Raw genomic sequence first — 22,182 nt, forward strand, 5'->3', positions numbered from 1 at the left:
AAATTGTATCTGGATGAAAAAATATAAATATTCATAAAAATGAATTATTTTTGGAGGAGGATGAGTTGAGGAGTCCCACAGTCTGAGGAAGAAGCTGCTCTGTAGTCTGGTGGTTCGGCAGTGGATGCTTCTGTATTGCTTGTCCGATGGTAGCAGAGTGAACAGGTTGTAGCAAGAATGGGTACATCGAAGTGTGACATCAGTCTTGTGGATTTGTTAGTCTTCATTGTTGATGAAGATCATCAATGCATGTATTTTTTCCTGTGCCATTAGTCTGTGGAGCCAGTCCAAAGCTCAAGTCTCCATAGCAACACTCTGGACGACCAGCCTCACAGAAAGCCGAGCATTTCCATGGTGTCAGCTGATATGGGTCTCGTCAGCATGGTACGCCAGGGCATCCTGGCCCTTCAGTTGCTGCCCCCAAACTCCAGTGCAGGTAGGTTTGTCTTAAGTACCCAGCTGTCATTTAGCTTCTAGGGTTTGTCTAAAGGGTGAGGAGGTCCTCCCTTGCTGACCTGCTGAATTGTTTCTCTCTCCAAATTCTTCCAACAATCACACCTTTGCCTGGGCCGCTGCTGCATTTTGTTTACACAGAAAATATGTGTGACGTGCACGCAGGCACACATGTACATACAGATATATCAATTAAATTTAAAGAAGAGGTAGTGTGTGAGAGGGAGGAAGCTAAGAGCTCATACGAAGACTCCAAAACAGTCCTAAAAAAACTCAAGACAAGACCAACAGAATCACACTGAAATAAAAGCAATAAGAAGAAGAAGAAAAATGTACTTTTTATTATCACAACATTACATATACATGCACCCCACACATTACATGCACACGCCATGCTTTTTGTGAAATGAATTCTCCGCGTTTGACCCATCCTTGGTCCGTCGATCCTCCGCGGCAGACCAGGAGCGGTGGGCTGCCAGCTGCCAGCCGACAGCGGCGCCCGGGGACCCATCCTTTTTTTCGTCACCATTGGTCAGGTGGTGATCTTCTTGCATGTTTTTAGTGGGGGTTATTTAAGGAGGAAACCCCAGGTGAACATGGGGAGAACATGCAAACTCCACACAGAAAGGCCCCCTTTTTCCTCGAGCAGCAGGCATCGAAGGCATGGTGGAGGACACGCCACCAACACCCACCTTCTAGCTGTGAGGCGACAGTGTTACCACTTGTGCCACCGTGCTACCCAAGGGAGCATGCAAGGGACAGAGGATGACTACAAAATTTAATACAACATAAATATAACAGTTATTTATCTTTCCAAATGTTCAACAGTCAGCACTGCGATTGTGAGTTAGCAGTGTTTATTTAAGATCTTAGAATAGCTGCTCTGTGTCTAAATGACAGTTTTACAGGAACATACAGGGAGATGAAGATGTTCAGACTGAAGGACTGTTGTGAGTGTTTTTGTTTGCTTCCTGGGATTCTGAAGAGGAGATCAAGGCTCATTTATTGTTGGTTGAACTGTGGCTTTGTATTGAGCACTGACTGCCTCCTTTTCTAGTTAAGTACACTATATTGCCAAAAGTATTCACTCACCCATCCAAATAATTGAAATCAGGTGTTCCAATCACTTCCATGGCCACAGCTGTATAAAATCAAGCACCTAGACATGCAGACTGTCCCCTTGTCAAATGCACGTCATCAACGTCTCCTGTGCATGTTCCACTGAAGTGTCTCGTTAAGGTTGATGCTGGTTGCATCATTGCGAACAAATACACTGTTAGCTAGTTGACCTCAGTGACATCAATTAGCCACAAATCAGGCATGCTTATTATTTTCTAGTATCTCCCGGAAACTGTTGCTTTGGAACTGCTTTGGAGTGTCTCTTCTAAATTCTGTGCATGTGTTTTCAAATTAATAGAGCTTTCAGAGCCATGGTATCATACTGTGGCATCTTTGATTTTGGTGCATGAAGCTGTCCACCAGTCTCTCTGATTTCCAGTGTGCATTTGCTTTTTACCTGTTTTGACATAACTGACTGTGTTAAGACCTGAAGTGTTAAGGTCTCAGTATGCTTCAAATATACCCAGATCATACAACTTGTCATCCACTCACCTGTTGAATGGCAGCACTGGAACTCTTGTCTGTGTGTTTTGCGTGTGCCCTTACACCCACCAACTCAACCACAAGCACACACGTGCAGTCAGTCATGATGTCACACCCCCCTTTTAAAGCATCAGATGACTAATCAAACCAAACTTGTAACACACATACATCAGTGTGATGAGAAGTACCTAAGATGACAGAAACCGCCTCTGACCCATGTTCCTTGTGCTCACATGGATGGGGTGCGGTCTATGACCTATACTGCAGCCAGCCATGAGGGGGCAAGCAGCAAACTGTCATGTTGTCCTTCTTCATATACAGTCAATGGTTCAAACCCTGCCTACTTTTAAACCAGCACACAGCTGAACAGTCTCTGTATGCAGTGTGTAAACATTTGACCAGAGTTGTGAGAAAGAATCTTTTACACTCTCGAAGCAGATTGTCTGACTTCATCACACTTCATAATTTCACATGTTCACATGTGTGTTCCAGGTATCATCATAATCACAGATGGAGTGACGAGTGTTCCTGATGTAGCTGTGTGTGAAACCCTGCTGAACCAGCTCAGGAGCGGAACCATTGCCTGCTCCTTTGTGCAGGTAAAGATGATAACATCTGGATGTTTGCAGCTCTGACTTTGCTGTTAGTTATTCACATGGCTTCCTTTTCCAAATGGAATTCCAGAAATATTCATGAGAAAGTGTTGTCATTGGTTTTTATCGTGTGTATGCTGTATTTGCATACACACAATATTTCATTGCGATTCTATTGGTTGGTTTGTATTTTTCTTTTTATCTTTCTGACAACTGACAAAGGAGTATTTGCACACCAGTGTTCCAGTTTGAATTCATGGCAGCGGGTTTATCCTCAGCTGCTTTAGTAACTTGGACAATAATGAGAGAGAAGGGCTGAGATTTGAAAGATAACGTTATGACATACAAGGAGAGTCATGCATACAAGGATCTGAATAACTAAGTTACTCTATGCTCTATGTTCCATAAAAATGAACGCCCTGAATATGATTAATATCAGGATAGAATATATAAACAGGATACTTACGTAACTACTCAAAGAAATGTTACTTACAAGGGATTATGTGTCAAATCAAAATCAAATTCAGATCACATGTATTTATACAGCACATTTCATACAATGTAGGCTCAATGTGCTTCACACACAACAAATGTGAACAAATGAAATAGCACATAAATACAAATGAAATACATTTGAAAGAAAAATTGTTCATCCCCTGACCACCATAATCTTGACTCCTCTTGTGTTTTTTTCTCTTTCCAGGTTGGCGGTGCATACTCCTACGACTGCAGCTTTGGCTACATCCCCAACGTAGAGCTGATGAAGTTCATCTCATTAGCCACCTTTGGATCATACCTGCCCAGCTGTCCTGAAGTGGACCTGAGCAGCCAGGAGATGAATGCCTACCACAAGGCCTTCTTAACCTATTCCTTCCTAAAGACCCCTGAGTCTATGAACTCAGAGTACTTCTGTGGTGAGTCTTCACATTCAGTCTGTTTGTAGGTTATTTCTTTTGCTGACACACTGGGTCTGTATCTAAGTTTGCACTCAGGGATTATATTAATGTATATTGTTGATTCAAATTAGTGCTGTACAAATCTTACAGTTTAGCTTTGTTGCCATAAGGGAGTTCTTCAAGAAAAGCTATGCACTTTTAATGAAGGTGGCTTCCAAAAAAGGCTGAAATGTATTTGAAATTTGATATTTATTTAAATATTTCAGCAAACAAAAACACCAAAATGTGTTTAGTATCCCAATGAATCGACACAGTAGAAAAATACAACCCCATTTAATGTGTCATTAAGGAAAATAAATGTATATCATTTGCAAATAAAGTACATTTTGATGTTTTGAGTGCATGCAAGCATGTCTTTTATGTACAATAAGGAGCCTAACTCCCACAGCCCCCAGCCTTCAGTAATTTTGAATCAAATCTATTCATTTCAAAACACTGGTACCTATTTTCTAGGTACATATAAATTACAGTTGTCATTATTGTAGTTGAGTACTCTTAATTACTATAGCATTCTATTTTATGTTGATTTTAAATGTATTTCTTAAACATACTTTAAGGACAAAGATTTCGTCCAAATCGATTTTTTCCTAGTCTATTCCTGTTGGTTTTCTGGTTTTCTAAATGAAAAGCTATCCAACATTGGTCATCATAGGATGATGATTATTATGGCTAAGATGATGGTGAAAATAAAAGGGCTAACACAGTAACTACTTCACTGTTTTGTAGTTTCTCAGCACAAACTGTTCAATGAGCATCTGGTGTCGGCGAGTGGTAACCCCGCACTAGTGATGAGGAGGAAGAAGCACACGGAGAAGGAGGTCCATGCTCATTTGATCAGCGTGGTGTCTGTGCGACTGAGAGAGGGCTACACCATCAGAGAGATCAGCCTTACCAAAGGTAACTGGCTGGCCCTACAAGGTCTCACATATTTGACAAGTCCTTGAGCCAATAGATGCGGTTGCATTGCATTATCTTACAGTAACGAGTGCAGTGTTAGACCTTTGTTCTTGTTGAGAATGAAGCTCCTGCTTTTTTAAGGTGGAACTCAGCTGGAGGTGAAACTGGTGCTCTTATGGAAACACAACATGCATATTGAGTACTTGGCAGCCGCCTCCTGGCCGTTGGATCCTACCAAGAGAACCACCAGGGTGGAGGTGACGATGGAGGGAAGCTACGACATCCTGCATGACATCAGCTGCACCCAGAGGAAACCCATCACCAGCCCATACCGCACCTCCGTCATCCGACGCTTCTGGAACACACTGCAGAGGTACACCTGTGAGGAGGTGGAGAGTATGGTTTCCAGTCAATAAAAGCAAAAACCAACAGAAATTCTGTGCAGTTCCACCATCCTGTAGAAGTTAAAATAATGGTGGTGCGTTTGATAGAGCTAGATTGCCGTCATTTTAATGTGTTGTTACCTAACTGCATGTACTGTGTGTCCTTCTAGCATCAACCAGACTGATCAAATGTTGGTGCACCTCCAGTCATTTAATTCAATTCCTGAGAACTACATGATCCCAGAGAGCACCAAAAACGGAGTTCCTCTGTTCTACATCCCTCCTGGCTCGACTACTCCGGTACCATACAGACCTTCATTGATCATACTTAACTAGTATCTAGACATTCTGGTGCATGTGAACTCCACTCCAGTGTAGGATTAACTAAATCCATAGTTATGTGTTAGCTTTTCTTCTGAAAACAGTATTTTGTATAGTTAATGATGGTCCTTCATTAAGCACCTATGTGTTGAATATAGCAGACTCCTTTGGTATTCCACCAGGGTGTGCCAAATTATGGAATTCTACACATAGCTTTACTTTACACAGTCTACCACAGAAGCGCTCTGAAAACACTTGCCAACTCAAATTTAGGAAACTTTCTCATGTAACCAAAAAAGACACAAATTTGAGTGTAAATGGATTGGTCAGAACAGTCACAGAATGAAAAACATCAGAAATGTATTTCTGGATTTTAGACCATGTGAAGCTCAAGAAAACATCATTACCAAAGTCAAAGTTGACACATTGATTAACTAAGCAAATTAAGTAATGTTTGAGCAGTAAAAAGTGTGAAAACAGGATTTCATTGAACTCTGATGACCTTGACAAACTGGCCCAGTTGTTTTTTAGTGGACTGCTGCCAACTGTCAAAAGAGGGATCAACGGGTTCAGCAGACTCTTATGACAATACATGGCTCAGCAAAACCCACAGTCTGAATGGGATCAACTACACTGATAACTATAATCTGTGCTGGGGATGTAGGCATCTTTTCATGACAGATGGCCTCCACCCAAGCAGGCCTGGACTGCACTGATTGACCGTTTTTGGTTCAGCCTGTGACATCCTTTGGCCAGGCTTAAGATAACTCAGCAGCGTCAGTGCCAGGAAGACAAAACACCATAGCCTCAGAGTCAGCCTGTTGAAAACCAGCTCACACAGCAGCAGCCTCACCACCTGGAGAACCAAACACTGCACGCAGCCTCTGTGTCAGCCTGCTGATAACCAGCTCATGGATCAGTCTTCCAGTTCCCTTCACCCTTCCATCCCATCACCCCTGCCTCACCCATGTGGGGATTCACTGATAAAGCATGCAGTGCAAGCACGCGCTGGTTAACAGTGGCATTCCATTCATCCCCGATCACTGCCACGTCATCTGCCTTCACCACAACCAGTCACATTCTGTAATACCCACCTGCCGATAATAAGGGCAACAGCTCTCTCATGTCGACTGATGAAATAAGGCCAGTGAGGTTACTAAAAGTTTTCGTCATCAGTGTCCCCCCACCTCCCCTCGTCTCTAAACACCACCAGTCCAGTCAACACCAAGCAAATCTATTTGGCAGCAGCACAGGCAGGAGGGTTCCTGCTCCACCTCAGCTCCCCCCAGTATCCTGATAGATCTGATATCCATTCCTCATCAGTGGTCTTAGAAATCTGTGAGCAGCTCAGGTCAGCAGGTAGAAAAGCAACACAGACCTGGACACAACTTCCAGAGGATCTTTCTTCTGTGTGCATACCTCCTCCAACTGAATGATGTCCTCTTTTTCCAGGTCTTGTCGTTGCAGCACAGTGGATCCAAAGACTCCTCTCAGTCCCAGTTTGCTTCCTACTGGAAGCCCATCCTGTCCATGGATGCCAACTTCTGGCAGAGATGGCTGCACATGCATCGCATTGCTATCATCCTTGAACATGACATGTGAGAAATCTGTTGCTGTGAATGACTATTAAAAACTATTTAAAGATGATTTTCCCAGCTCGGACCATTGATAACACCTTCACTGAAACAAACTTGACAAGACATAAGACATGACTGAAAAGATAAAGATCAAAGAAAAGAACGTGCTTGTGTGGATGAAGCAGCATATTTTACGAATGCTTGGTGTTTAGCTTTGTATTCTGCCATATTTGTTTGGCTCTGTTTATTCTGCTCTGTCAGTCCTTCATGACATCAGTAATGTTTTCCTCCCAGGCCTGTCCCCAAACACCTGCACACAGCTGGAAACAATGGACGTTACAGCACCATTCAGTGTCGCATCTCCCACTCTGCCCTCACATCACTGCTGAGGGACTGGAGCAGCTTCGTACTGGTGGAGGGCTACTCGTATGTTAAACTCATATACAGGTGAGAGACAGGATGAAGGAAAAAACTGCACTGAAAGCTGTCAGTAAGTTATGGTTAGAAATACAGTACATGTGGGGTTACATGCTGGAAGAAACTCTTGTTTTATATACTGAATACTGGCACTAAGATTGTTAATGAATAATGATGGTGATCATTGTTTTCTCATGGGAGCTGCTGGAAGCTGATATTTCTGCCAGTATTTTGCATCTCCAGTTTTCAGCATTTTCACACTCAAAGAAAAGCCTCCTAAATTGGAAAGGTTCCACGCACATGGAAAACAGCCCTGTGGTCAGTGGTTTACTACCTAGGTGTTGGCACCCCCAACGAATCCCCAAATAAATCTGAGATGACAACAAAATGATTAAAGGCATAAGCATGAAGTCATGTCTACAGTGAGGCTAAGGCCAAGATGTTGCTGGTCTATAACTTGTCACAAGCCAAAAGATTTTGTGACACTGGGTAAAGTCACAGCGTGTTTTACTCCTTAAAATGAAAAATCCATCAAGCAACTCTGTTTTGAAAAACAAGTTCCTTAAAAAAAGTGAGGTTCCATTAATTCTGTCTCCACAGCTCCTCCGACCAGCCTCCTACGTCCTTCTACCTGGTCCGTCTCATCTCCAAGACGCCCTGCATGGTGCTGCGGCTGGGCTTCCCTATCGGCACCCCCGCCCATGTTAGAAACAAGGTACTGAGTCAAATGAACATGGAGTGAACTTACATGTTGTGAAATGAAAATGAAATTAGAAAACACATTGATAATTGGAATAACAGGTAATTTGACCAAACAATCTCAAGTCAAGGATGTTTTACTAGATTTTTCCAGGGCTTCTATCTTCCATCTCTCCGTCTGCTGATGAAGACCAGGGTCTGGGTTAATAAGTGCACTTTGAGTTCAGATTGGCAAATCTAATCTAATGCTAATACTTAGACTCTGTCAGCTCAGAAGTCTGTCTCCAGCTAACATTTCCATGTGACCACATTTTAAAAAGAGAACTCTGTAAAAGAGTCTTAAATATGAACTTGATGGCTGCGTACATGTACTGAGACTAAAGCTACATGTTCCAGGCCCATGTCATGCCATGTTCCCATGTCATGTACTGAGGGAGCAGCATTATTGGTGTAGAACTAATTCACTCCAAAGCAAGGTATTAAAGATAAAATATAAAAGTAATTAAGTGTAGGCTATTTGAAATGTTATTCAGTCCAACATCACCTTTTTGGTTATTCACTTCATTTTGAAGGACTGCAGATTAACATTTGAAGATTTGCATGTGCACATTTGCACTTTGTAACATATCTGAAGAAGCTTAATATTTATCAGAACTCTAATATCTGCCCTCAACATTTGGGCTCCAACTTTTCAGAGAACCAACAGTTACATTAATTAGGTAGGCCTTTACTTAATGTGTGACAAGCTTTCAAACCAATCAAAACATGTTGACACAGCATGGCACCAGCCACATCTGTACAGACACACTGATGAATCAAAAGTGTCTAAAGCCTGAATGGCACATCTTCTCTGTACTAACCTGGTTTGACGTTTGTGTTTCTTCAGATTGTGGATGAACTGCGAGAGCAGATCCTCAAACTTCGCTTCCCTCATCGTGTTCAGAACAAAGAGGCAACCCCCAAAACCAAGAGGAAAGTTGTTGGCCATCCATCACCATCCAAATCTCCCTCCATCCCTGCTCCCAAACCTGCACTGTCAGACAGACCCTGTGTGGTGGTGCTCAACAAGCCGATGGAGAAGCTGCTCATAAGGTCAGTGCAGATGGCGGCAGGTAATCAGAGCTGCTCAACATGGAACCAAATAAACACCTGCCACTTATTTTAAATTGTAATTGTTTGAACATTGGTTCACATTGTGAGTTTGTGCTCTACTATTTCTCTCTTTTCAAAAAATATTGTTTCCATTGGTTTGTGGCTATAGATGAGTCAGAATACGATGTGTAAAGACACCAGAAAAGCTGAAGTATCCTGTGTGTGATACAAGGCTGCCAGCTGGACACATTTTAATGAAATAAACCATGGACACTTTGCAGGTATGAGAAGCTGCCACTGGACTTCAGAACACCCTTCATTTTCAACATGGAGAACTTTCCTCAGCCCTCCAACAGCGCCGTCCCCCTCTGCATGGCAGCCAACCGGACAGCTTCCTCCACCCTGGCCTCGCTGTCTCGTTACTTCCTGCACCAGCGCTGGGTGTGGGCCGTGCAGAGCAGCCAAGGATTGACTGTGGCCATGCAGGCAGTTGCTCACATTCTGTCCATGCTGTCCGAGTGAGTTCACACACCTTGTTTTCTTTTTCTTTTAAGTTTAGTCCAAACATCACAAAATGTTTTACTTTTAGTTTCATTTTCTTAGTCATTATAAAGAATGATCAAATTGATAAATTAAAAAGAAAATGCAAGAGTACTCTCAGAGACTCAACTGAAATGTATAGAGAAGTTTGGTCTCATTCTGAGCTGGAGTATCTGCAGATTAACTCCATACCTGATACATTTGATCCACTAAAGGCAGGCACAGTCAGAGATGAATAAATCCCTGTCTTTGTTGTCTTTGCTGGCACCTTGACTGTTAGCCTGGTGGACATCTGCACTCTGTTGAGTGTACTCTTTCAATAACTCAAATCCAAATGCTGTGAATTCTGCAGTCACTGCAGTCATCTCAATGGTAGAAAGGTCTTTAAATGATTCCTAATTTGCTGTAAATGCAACCTTGTTAACCTGCTCTTTTGATACATTCAGTATATTATTATTAGTGCTGGCAAAAATATCGGGTTATTAAGGCGTTAACGCAAATCAATTTTAACGGCGTCATTTTTTTTTAATCGTGCGATTAACGTTCTTTGTGACCTAGTGAACTTGCAGTTTTTCATAAGCTGTGGCCACTGCTACTAACATTACAAAAACTACAGGATCCGACTGTAAACCGGAAACAAAACAATGGGCACGCCCCACGCATGTTTTGGTCTCGCCTGCTCGCTCGCTGTGAAGTGTAGGCGGATGTCAAGCATGAAACGCTGAAATGGATGCGAACAAAATTCTGAATAGAAAGTTTAGTTTCAAGAAGTTGCCAGATGGGTCGACTGGCAAGATCAAAGTTTGAACAGAGGCATGTGGATACCGCAACTAAGAACAAGCTTACTGCAGCCATAGCCAAGTAATGTTCATTCTTTCTGGAGAGAAATAAGAGGCTGGGTTGATGAGCCTCTGGTGAATAAACAGAAGAGCATTATAGTCTGACTGCTTGTATGTTCAAAGGAAACTTAAGGAAGGAAAGTTTAAGCCATGGTTTAACTGCACTATAGACTGAGTCCTAGTTTACAATGATGTGCACTTTGTAACTTTATCTTGTATCACCCTGTTTTGATCCCTTAGAAAGGGTTGTTGAAGGGGCTTTTTTGTAACCAAGCATTTATTTTTTGTCATCTGTTTACTGACAGTGTTAAATTATGTGAGATTTGATTCATTCAAATGTGAATGACTGCTCAAAGTGAGAATGTTAGTGTGAAATATAACACTACACGTTGTTTTCAATGAAAAAACATTTGCAAATGATAATTAATGGGACATTTAGAGTAGATAAAAATGTGCGATTAATTTGCGATTAATCGCGAGTTAACTATGACATTCATGCGATTAATCGCGATTAAATATTTTAATCGATTGAGAGCACTAATTATTATTATATACTTATTCCATCAGTGCAACAATCACATCTTCCTCACCAATGTGGTGCTCTCACTATCACAAAATTCCTCTTTTCATGCACTGCTGATTTTCAGTTGCCTCAATTTTACCATTTTTTTCGAACAGCTTTTAATTGAGAATTTACAGTTTTTATTTACTGTATAACAGGCCTGCTGTGTCCATCACATGAGTGGAGAATAAATTGTATAAAAATGGAGCACAAGTTTATTTTAATAAACCAGTGCCCCAAACCAATCCATTACTTTTAACATTATTCAGGCAAGGTGAGTCATTTGTATCACACCTTTCAACAACGAGACAATTCAACACAGCTTGTTGGTGTATTCCAGACATTCAGTGATGCATTGCAACAGACTTAAATAGTACATTTTGAGCAAACAGAAAACAACATTTGTTTGATGCCAAGCGTGACCTGAGCATTCTGATGTCATTAGTGCAGAATTATACAGTAGCTGTTATGATGCTGTTTGGCTCATAAAGGCTTAGAGACATGGCAGCTGAGCTGGTTTGGTGTGGAATAAGCAGCTTGGTGGAATTTGTTCTGTGAAAATGTCTTGATGTCTGTGTAGAATCCGCACTTCAGAAGGCTTTCACTTTGCTGCCAGTGGAGAGGGCATAGTCAACATGGTGATCGAGCTGCCAATGAAGGTAAAGACCAGCAGGACTCCAGGTCATTTCAAATGAAATGTTGAAGTTTTCCATTTGGACCATTTGATTGTTTTAACTTCAGTACTGTAATGTTTCTGTGTATTTGGTTGTGGTATTATCTCTAGTCCTAATTTGTTTTAGCTGAATTTTAATTGTGTCTGCAGGGCATGTCAGCGGACACGGACAGAGAGAGTCACTCTTGTATTGTTCAGTACATCCTGTTTCCACCTCACTCGACATCTACTAAGGACAGGTAAGACAGTGGTTTGGCCACAAACACATCACTTAAAGCCTGCCAAGATGATTCTTGGCCTTTGTGATTTTGTGAGCTGCCTTGCAAAGTAATATTCTAATGTCTGTGTTCAGATTGACCTGCTTCAAAAGCCCCTTTAGTTCTGGGAGCTGATACTTAAGGCTGCTGAAAACAGGATCCTTTGGCAAAATCATTTGCAAAGCAAGGCGATGTCATGCAGCAGCATACTGCAATGGCCGATTGAATACACATTCCTGGTAGACAACTTTGTAACATGAACAGCATGATTTTTCTTTTTACCTTGTGGTCTTTGTGAGGATGATGAAATGTTTGCTACCATTAAGATAATCCAGAGTTGCAAAATCTTTTCTTAAAGTGTTGGAAGCTGATGCAGTGTTTTGATGTCGTATAAGCTCGTTGATCTGTTGCATCTGAAGAAACAGCCACTTGTTTTGTAATGTCAAATTGAATTGAAGGGTCAAGTGTTCCTTTATGGGTTCAGAAAATTCTTCTCCTTTTTAAATGAAATAAACTATTCTAAACTCTTCTTGGATGAGCCGGAAAATTAATCGAAGTCACAAAGCTGAAACAGGTTTTTTTTTTTTTTTTTTTCTAAACTGACATTTCACAAATACATGGTTCTCACAGAAAAGCAAGGACTAAAAACTTAAGACAATTGTATGGCATGTGATAGATGCTGTAGATTAAATGACTCAACATTAAATAAAGTAGTTGAAATGAGCAAAAACTTAAACATCTACTGCAGCTAAGTGTAATATACACATGAAAGTTGCAGTAATGTTCATTCAGAACGTCAGCTGTGATAGTAGTTGTCTTTAAACAGGGGGTCTGTGCTCTAGTGACTAGTATGAACCAGAATACTGGCATTTCTATCATCAGAGGCTGCACAACTAGAATTAAAAGATGCAACAGGCAGATTCAGAATGGGTCTATTGGGGCATCAGGGTGGTGAGAGTAAAACAAACCAGAGAGGTAGATGTGATTCAGAGGTCAGGAGCCAGCTCAGGCATTACTGTCTGCCACCGTGTTGTTTGTGATACAACCATAAGATGGTGCCAAGGAGATGTTCAAATTCTACACCAGTGAGGCTAAACCGTGAAGCCCAACCGTCAGCACGGTTTGGTTCCAACCAAGGACTTCTCACACTGATTAGCAGTCTTTGCAGAAGGTGGAGAAACTCAGTTAAGCTGCAGACTGAATGAAAACCTGCAGCCTGTTGTCCACCCCTGTTTTACACATAGTGGTTCTAACTGAGATGTGTGGTCTGCATACCAAGGTGAGCACACTGACCCTCCTTCATGATTGCCAGCGCCAAGTCTGCATTTCCTTGGTTCTCTGACTGAACTCTATGAGGAGTTGAACAAATCCCCAAATAGACTTAATGAAATAATTTCACTGGAAGGAACAGTTCTGTGCAGTTTGGTCGAGCTGTAATTCTACATTTGACAGCCTGTTGTCTTTTGTCTTTCATGGGACTCCAGCTTCTCCACTGATGATGACAACGACACTGAAGTAGAGGCTGTAGACATGGACACAGAACTGAACCTAGTGACAGAGTGCTGGGTAGAACCACAGAGTGGCACGGTGATGAACTGCATGGACCAGCATCGCCACTTCCAGGGCCTCAAGTACCAGGAGATCCCTCAAGCAGTATGTGGAACTAATTCATACAGCAGCTAGTTCCAGAGGGAAAGTCTGTCCACCCACTCATTCATTCTGAAATAGAGCTGAGGGTGGCATCTGGGGGCGATGGTCTAAGTCTCTGTGTGCACGCAGAGAGCTCAGCTTACTATTTTGTTGTCACAACAGTATTGTATGTCTTTAAGGAGCATTCAGTTGTGTTTAATAGTGCCCTGCTGTGTAGATCTTCCCAAGGGACCTGGCCTGTATGTCAACCATGATGACCTTTGAGTATTTGAGCCAACTGTGTCAGAATAAGGACCAGGTCTGCTCACTGCCAACTGAACTCAAGGATATGAGAGGTAACAAACACAGAAAATCACATTTTGTACAGTGTTAGTTGATACAGTACATACTATAAATTTTGAAATGGTGATCAGCAGCGTTGGAGGTTGAGATACTTAAGAAAAAGTAGCAGTAACACATTGTAAAATGTCTTTTTACGTCTTTTTCAAATAAAAATCTTATGTTGAATATGAATATGAAGTCAACGCAACATCAAAATGTGCCTAAAGTATAAAAAGTAAAAGCTCTCTTTATATACTATTCTATGTTAGAATTGTGGATTGTTGTTACTGATGCATTAATGTGTAAGCAGCACGTAACTGTGGAAGTGTGATGAGGTGAAGCTAAATTCAGATGTCTACAAATCCATAAGAAAAATCATATGTTTTGTATGTAAAATCTTAATTTGTAAAGTAACAAGTAACTAAAGAAGTCAAATGAACACAGTGCAGTAAAAGTGTTTTCTTCTGAAATGTGGTGGATTAGGATAACTAGTATGAAATAACATAAAAAACAAATATTCAAGTAGTACAGACATCTCAGAATGGAACATTAGTACAGTACTTGAGTAAATATACTAGTTACATTCCACCAGTGCTGGTCGGGTTTATTTACCTCAACTGAAAGAGATTTGATTTATTTGATTTAAAACAGGCACATCTCAGAGAGAAGTTTTTCTTCCCTGTACGCCAGTTAATGCAAACTCCAGGATAAATTCAGCATGATGCCATTTCCACAGCACTATTTCCATCAGCACAACAACAGAGGCTTTCATACTCACACTGTGCTCCTCCTTGCATTAGTAACACCGTTTTCAAAGACTAATTTTGCTTGCCATTTTTTAAGTGCCGTTAAACCAGTGATGGTGAAACCAGACACTTCCTGGATACAACAACCCTGTAATACAGTAAATACCACAATTCTCAAAATCCAGTGTTTGATAGTGAAGCCTCAAAGAATAACCAGGTGCATGGCAAGTTAAAGCTGGTCACTTACAAAGGGTTGCTGAAAAACTTTGCTGACAGCGGTCATTTCTTGTACTGTCAGGGTTCACATGGTAAATTCAGCTTAATGTATATTTCCACAGCAGTACTGCTGCGCTGAGCTTCTTTACTGTGGCAGAAATATTGTTCACTAATTAATTCCAACAGCTTCTCAGCGTTTTTTTCTGTCAATGTTTCACACTACCAGCATTCTGGCCTTTGAGCTGTTTAGAGCTTTTTAATGAGAAGTGTTTGTGCAGGACTTGAGAAATGTTCTAAACAATAGCTTGACTGCAATTGAAAGAAGACTAGGTTGAAGCCTGCTGTATGGCTGCACCATGTATGGTCAGTGTGCTATATTGTGGTGTGTCACCTGCCGTTGCTGACTCAAATTGCCTGTGTGTGTGCAGGAGAAGCCCTGGCCTCTGAGGACAGCATTCACATGGTTCCTTTCCAGTTTGACCTCATTCAGCTACTGCCAAAATGCCAGCAGGTTGAGCTCTTCTTCCTCACATTCAGTACAGGTACAGTCCATCTACACCAGCAGTGACAATGATATACATCCATCCATCCATCAAGAAATAATGAAGTAAAAAAACAAAGTGGGAGAGGCAAAGAATACCAGGGAATACTTTAGCATTTACTTTTTAAGAAACAGGAAGTCTTCCTTGTTTTCCCGTGTGTGCTCTTCACCTTTTTGTCTGTAGCAGTGGAGAATGAGGAGCAGGTTCACAGCTCCCCCTGTCTGCCCAACGAGCTTCTGCTCAGCCTCTTCCACAGCAGCCTGGAGCTTGAGCTCAGTGACAGAGAAATCCCATTAGCTGACAGCGACCACATCACCTTCATGCACCATATCTTAGAGCGAGAACGAGATGGCCATGTTGCTCCTTTCTCCTTACCTGTTATTAAAGGTCAGTACATGTCTGCATCTCATCTCTGATGTTATTGTAGCCAATTTATGTGACTTTACGAGAGGTTAACTTCCATATTAACAGAAATACAGGCTTTTGGGTGATGTCATGTACTCTCTGTTGTCCAATTCTATCAGATGCATGAAGGGCTTCCTCGTGAGTTACTGTCTCTTCCAATCTATCACTCTTTCTGCCTCTCATGTCTTGTCAGAGGAGTGTGTGAAACCTGCAGACAGACAGGACACCATGACATCATTCCACACCACTGGCAGCAGTAAAGAGGTGATGGGGTCCACTAGCACTTTACAGGTAATCCCATGACAACAACTGAGGTGTCATGTCACAGTCACCACCGCTCTCACTTTTCAGGATACTAGTTTGATTCTCAAAACTATTTTTTGATTTACTGATTAATTCCACTTGGTACTACTTGTCTTTCAAACACTGTTAAACTATTGTCAGTGAAACTCATAAAGTCTACCAGGAAAGGGGGGTTAATGTCCTATGAGCCACTGGAAGAGTTTGGGAAACTGTACTGTTGTCATACTGATGAAATGCTATAGAAAGGCACATTATGCTGAATCTATCAAGACAGCAGATAAACATGGAGGAAGTGTTGAGTTTGCATCAACAATCCATAAATGAAAACATGAGAAGATCAGAAAACATATTTATAAAACAAGGGAAATTAGAAATAAAGACCTGTCTCTATTATATGCCTGTTTGAAATGTTTCTCTCTCAGCTTCTATCTGTAAGGTAAATAAATGGAAATCTGCAGTGGGAGCTGTGAGAGGAGCAGCATGTAATGTAAATGTGATGTATTAATTAGTCCTTACAAGTACAGTAATGAACATGTATTTCCTCTCTGTCCTTGGCAGAGTTTTAGTAATGCAGACCTTGTGGATGAAGAGCCCTTGCAGAGGGAGAGGAGCTGCTCTGCACCACAGTGGAGGTGCTACGCCAAGTACATCAGCTCCCAGCAGATCCTCCTCACCTTCCTCCCTGCTTCCTTCACAGGTACACCTTGAATTGTCAGGGCTGTGCAGTACAGAGAGACTGAAACAGTGCTCAAATGCTCGTCTTTTATTTAAAAAAAAAAAAAAATGAAAATGTAGATGCAGCCAGAGCTGGTTGTGAGGTGAATAGATAGCACATTGCTATTGCACTGGTAGTTGTAGTCTGTCATGAGCTTATAAATAATTTCCCCACCTTCAAAGAGTTCATACATCCAACACCACTTCTCACAAATCCTAGGGAGGAGCCGCCACATTGGTCAAGGCTAATGCATGCACTGTCTATCAAGGCAACTGACTGAATTTTCAAGGGATTTCCAAGCAGTTTGTTTTGTTACAAATACCACACATGTAGCCTATTTAGGATACAGGATACTTGGTCAAAAATGTGGGTTTTCATGCCAAAATGCTTTATCTTATTGTAGACAATAATGGTAATAGTTCTATGATATAATAATTAGATGAATTTACCCTTTAAACTGGCTGCCATGATATAAATTTCTTCCAAATTTTGGGAAATAAATGAAGACTTAATTAAATAAAAGAGACCTAATTACAACAAACAGGAAATATAAAAGATTAGGTACATTTCTGGCAGGCTTCACTGTTGTGTTTTTAATTTCAAATGTTGCTGATTTCCATGTCACACATTATGTGCAAAAAATATATATCTGGTGTCCCTTCAGGGATGTGCAGAGTTGCAGTGGAACAGTTAAACATTGTGATAAATAAATGTTTTGTGCAAATGAAAATAAATTAGTCAGGGCTTCATGTATATGTTCAAGAGAGATGCAAATTTAGCTCTAGCTTCATATACAAATATAAAAGAAACTGCTGATGATGAACACATACCATTTTCAGCATTTTACTGATATATAACTTCAATAACTTAATTTCTTTTTTTTCTTCACCTGACATACCTTAACTTAGCTCAGTATCAAGACTTTATGTTTAGCTCAGGATAAGGATAATCATTGTCATAAGAAACAAATGAAACACTGCAAAATGAAAATAAGAATGAGATGGAAAATGTATCAACATGATGTCAAGTGGAAAAAGGATTTCTGTTGGCCAGCTGTTGATGAGCAGCTGTCATTCTGTTGCTGGTAAAGGAATCTCTCAAAGAGATTAGAGGAGATGACCCTTAAGTAATGAATCCTTTTATTAAGTGATGTTTGCTCACAGTCACTATTTGTGGCCCTTTACTTGAATCCGTTGCATTCTGTTGAAGAACAAAGAAATCTTTTAGATTCTAGTTTTTTAGTTGTTACACAGCTTCTTACACTGATTGTTTGTGTAAATCAATAATAAGAGAACAAAAATACTTAAATGAGGTTTGTACTGCTCATTTGAAGCATAATATATGGATGTTTTGTCAAGCAAGAGGTGTTATGTCCCAGCAATTTACCATTATGGGCAAATTAAGGAAATGGAAAAATGCCTGTTTAAATGATGAACTGCACTACTTGTGGTTGTTTTTAGAGATGATAACAGATGTTTTATACTGCCTGTGCTGCCAAACTTTCAGCCTCTGTATCCACTGTGCTATGTGCAGGTTTTCAACGACATTGTGCTGTTTATCCTGCAGATGTTCTGATGTTGATGGCTTCAGGGCTTGAGACAGAGCCTCAGAGTAACGTCAGCACGCAGGAGGAAGATACTCTGACTCCCAGCAACAAATCTCAAGCTGACTCCCTGTCTGGTTCTACCAGTGGCCTGGAGAGGTCTGAGTCTGGCCTCAGTCTTGCCAGTAAACTGCGAAGGAGCTCCAGCAGCGGACACTTCACCGCCAGGTCCCCTGTGCTCTCGCCACAGTCCGAGGGCCAGCCTGGGCCAACTGACTACCTGATCCTGGACCAGGATAGCTGGGACAGCAGAGTGTCTGAGACAGAGACTACTGGTTCAGGTCTGTCTAATACTCTTGTAGGCTTGTTGTCAAAACCAAATTAGTGTAGTCCAGTAGTCCATGTAGTCCAGACAACAGGTAGGGCTGAATGATTTGGGGAAAATATCAACTTTTCTATCTTTCCAGACCTGGGAGAAAAAGAGGGAGTCCAGTTCTCTGAACCACAGAAGGCAGATTTTCACATCAGCTTCAGCAGGCAGGTTTCTCAGCAGAGTACCAGTGAAGGCAGCCAATTAAAGTGTCCAGTGTATGTGTACAACTGCTCCCTGGAGCACCTGAAGGAGCAACTGGTACACCGCAGCTCCAGCCGGCAACCCAGGGACATCTTCTTCAGGTACTGTGCTCACTTGCAGGAGTATTAAGAAAATACTGCAAATCCAAATAGTGAAAGAAAGACAAATTGAACCCATGTGAAAAATGAATTACACTGGTGATCAGGATAGTAGAGTTTTCTGCTTATCCACCTGCTAGACATCACGTCTTTCAAAAGCAGATCTGTTCTGCAACAAAGTCAAACTCTGATCTTTGATTTTGGCTGTGAGAATTTGCCATTATTAACTATTAACTGACTGTCATCAATATTATTTATCAAGATAGATGAAGGTACTTCCAGTTAATTACACATTTGGTCTTATTTTTTCAGTTTAGGCAATCATTCTTATTAATGATACTGTACTCACCAAGGTCATTTCTGAGATCTGAGACCACAGTGACATCTCTAAAAAGTGGTCAGCCAGCTCATATGGAGTAGATAATATATGAATGTAGAATATTTGCAGCATTGATGTTTGACATCTTTTTCCCTCTTGATGAGCTTGTCATTTGAAATGCTGTTTAAATGGCAGCGCGGTAGCAGCAGGTGACAGCATAGCTTTGCGAGAGCGGTGTGTCAGCAAAAGAATGATCAGAGCACTTACAGCATGACTACATCACATGAGTGTGTTGGATATACAGTGAGAGCAGTATGCCATGTGAGTGTAGTGGCAGATTGGAGTTGACTGTGTGAGCAAATCAAATGCCTTACAAATCAATGTACTTAATCACATTAATGCAAAGATCATATAAAGGTGCATATTGCCTATTGATTTACAACATCACCCATAATAGAGTTGTGAAGTCATTGCTTTCTTTGGACTGGGGTGCCACATGGACCTGTGCTTGGCCCCCTTCTCTTCTCAATAGATGCCACCTCCCACCATCACTATACCAATGATGCTGAACTCTATCTGTTGTTCCCGCCAGACGTCCCAGCCTTCCCTCAATGACATGTCAAAGTGATGATGATAGAAAGCTGCTTTCAAGTCAGTCTCTCTCTAACACTGAACTCTTGAACTCGTGTTGACACCTGCCAGTCCTGTTCAGCACAACATTAGTATCCAATCAGCTCCACCTCAATCTCTGCAACAAATTCTGCAAAATATTTGGGCTTTGTAAGTGATGACCAACTGACTTTTCAGTATATTGAGTCTGTCACTCAACCTTTGTAACATCATAACATTAGAAAGAACAGGTCCCACCTGACTGAGGATGTGGCTCAGCTCCTTGTCCAGGCACTGGGCATCTCTCACCTTCACTATAGTCATGTCAGAGTGGTCACTAGCAAGACACCTGCCTACCTGGAATCATTACAGCTGAAAAATGACTGATAACTTGTCCTGCCATCACTGTGAGACAGGAACTCTCAGTCCAAACTCCTGTGTGCTTCCTCTGCAGTGGAATGACTTACTCCATTCCATTCACTCCATTCTCAACTACTTTATGTTCCCAGTTTTCAGCAATTACTTTGGTGGGTATAAAGTTGCTGTAAATGATGGACAAAGCAACACTGAGAAGAGCCAAGTAATACTAACATGCATTTTCCTTTTAATGGAAGTTCTCCCCCATCATTGTTTGACCCACTCACCATTGTTAACATGTGTGTCTTTAATTGTCTTCACGCGTGAGAATAGAGCTCAAGATGCTGAGTCCTGGGACATGAATCAGCAGATGAAGTTCAGGTAGCACTGCTTGAATCTCTTTCTCTGCTCTCCTTCCCTCTCTGCTGAGGGGCTGCTCAGCTTTCAGTGGACCCCTCTGAGAAGTTAGGATGAGCTTGTTTTCTGGAAAGTAGGAAAATGCTGCTTTCCTTCATACTGCTGACTCCAAAGCCATTTCCCCTTCCCAGGCCTGTCTGTGCTTCTTCTTCAGGCTTGTGTTGCTCTATGCACACAGTAGGTGCAGTGCTGCCACATGACTCACACATTTACAGTTTTTCATTAAAACAGTTCTGCTTTTATATTGTTTAATTTGATCAAATTAGTACAAATGTACTCTTTGTTGCCTCTTGAGTTGACGAGAACCTTTCTTAGAGTAAAGTCATCATGAGGTGAAAAGGTAAATGTTAAAACAGGAGACAAATTCTGGCTCCTAGTTTAATTGTGAGGTGGAATATGATATTCTGACACCACATGCACACAGGTTCATAGTATATGGAATTACAAAAAGTAGCATTTTATATCTAATACTGATATTTCATTTTGAAATTCTAACTCTTGTTGATTTATCTTTTAAATACAGAGCAAATGAAGAGAAATATTTGACCAATTAAAATACTTTTTTAGATTTTAACAGTGCATCCTTTAAACACAAATTCATTTATTGCTTGTTACTTTATTAATTATGGCTCACTTCAGACTCCACACATCTGCACATGCTGTTCTTGTTGAAGAAGTTCATGCAGAATGTTATGAACTGAAAATGATTTAGTTCCATAAATACAGAATGTTTAATACTGAAAGCCAAGACCACACCATGGACAAAACACTTAAACACAAATGTACCATCTCTGGTGGTAGAGGTCTTCTTTCCAGCTGTTTGTCCCTCCCTGTTGTCCTGATAAGGGATTTTTTTTTGAATACGATGCTTCAAACACACTGTGGAGGTTCAGCTGTCTCTCACAGGCTTGTTGGCTTCTTTACCTTTGCTTACTGTTGGAGATCTGGGCTCAAGCTCTCTAAATGCTTATGCAAAATCATGTTGAATGGAACTGTCTCTATTTTTTACTTCCATTTTATTTTTTACCTTTACATTATATGAGGATGTTCATGTGGATAAACGTAAATCTTTTGGGAAATATTAAGTGATATTGTAGTCCATGTGGATCCTTCTTTAGTCTTTCTCACTGAGCATGTTTATTCCGTGTCTCTGTGTGTGTCCTCGGGCAGGTCACTGTCTCACGACCGTAGCAGTCCGTCCCCCTGGACCGACCTCCTCGCTCAACCTCACAAACACAAGGATCTTGCCAACTACTGCAATTTGCTGCAAGAGCATTACCACCAGAGCTACGTCAAAGGTGACCTCCCACCACCAACATACACAGATGAACATTATGTTTATTTAAAAGTCAAAGTGAAAATTCAAACCGTTTATCTGTCATCATCATTCTCTGCTGTCAGGTATTGACACCTTTACTCCTCTATTAAACCCTGAGAGTAGAAAATCGGTTGTCTTCAGGACATGATGAGATATGATATCTCACAGGATAGGCTGTTTGTACACTT

General features: G+C 41.2%; 1 protein-coding gene across 5 annotated transcripts in view; it reads left to right on the forward strand.

Moving 5' to 3' along the window:
* szt2 (SZT2 subunit of KICSTOR complex) overlaps nt 1–22,182 on the forward strand; it is a 114,599-nt gene that overhangs the window by 8,112 nt on the left and 84,305 nt on the right. For 4 of the 5 annotated variants that reach the window (XM_070960564.1, XM_070960569.1, XM_070960565.1 and 1 more), the window contains exons 6-28: nt 274–436; nt 2,548–2,654; nt 3,352–3,562; nt 4,331–4,501; nt 4,643–4,874; nt 5,055–5,184; nt 6,658–6,803; nt 7,077–7,229; nt 7,800–7,914; nt 8,785–8,990; nt 9,272–9,508; nt 11,512–11,590; nt 11,755–11,843; nt 13,346–13,514; nt 13,729–13,846; nt 15,223–15,336; nt 15,520–15,723; nt 15,935–16,032; nt 16,603–16,741; nt 18,326–18,643; nt 18,770–18,977; nt 20,593–20,640; nt 21,847–21,974. In XM_070960564.1, coding sequence (XP_070816665.1) covers nt 274–436; nt 2,548–2,654; nt 3,352–3,562; nt 4,331–4,501; nt 4,643–4,874; nt 5,055–5,184; nt 6,658–6,803; nt 7,077–7,229; nt 7,800–7,914; nt 8,785–8,990; nt 9,272–9,508; nt 11,512–11,590; nt 11,755–11,843; nt 13,346–13,514; nt 13,729–13,846; nt 15,223–15,336; nt 15,520–15,723; nt 15,935–16,032; nt 16,603–16,741; nt 18,326–18,643; nt 18,770–18,977; nt 20,593–20,640; nt 21,847–21,974 — 3,583 coding nt within the window. The remainder of the gene's footprint in view (nt 1–273; nt 437–2,547; nt 2,655–3,351; nt 3,563–4,330; nt 4,502–4,642; nt 4,875–5,054; nt 5,185–6,657; nt 6,804–7,076; nt 7,230–7,799; nt 7,915–8,784; nt 8,991–9,271; nt 9,509–11,511; nt 11,591–11,754; nt 11,844–13,345; nt 13,515–13,728; nt 13,847–15,222; nt 15,337–15,519; nt 15,724–15,934; nt 16,033–16,602; nt 16,742–18,325; nt 18,644–18,769; nt 18,978–20,592; nt 20,641–21,846; nt 21,975–22,182) is intronic. The other variant, XM_070960567.1, reaches the window with a different exon arrangement.

The sequence above is a fragment of the Chaetodon trifascialis genome, chromosome 4, assembly GCF_039877785.1.
Source record: "Chaetodon trifascialis isolate fChaTrf1 chromosome 4, fChaTrf1.hap1, whole genome shotgun sequence".
In the NCBI taxonomy this organism is placed as follows: Eukaryota; Metazoa; Chordata; class Actinopteri; order Chaetodontiformes; family Chaetodontidae; genus Chaetodon; species Chaetodon trifascialis.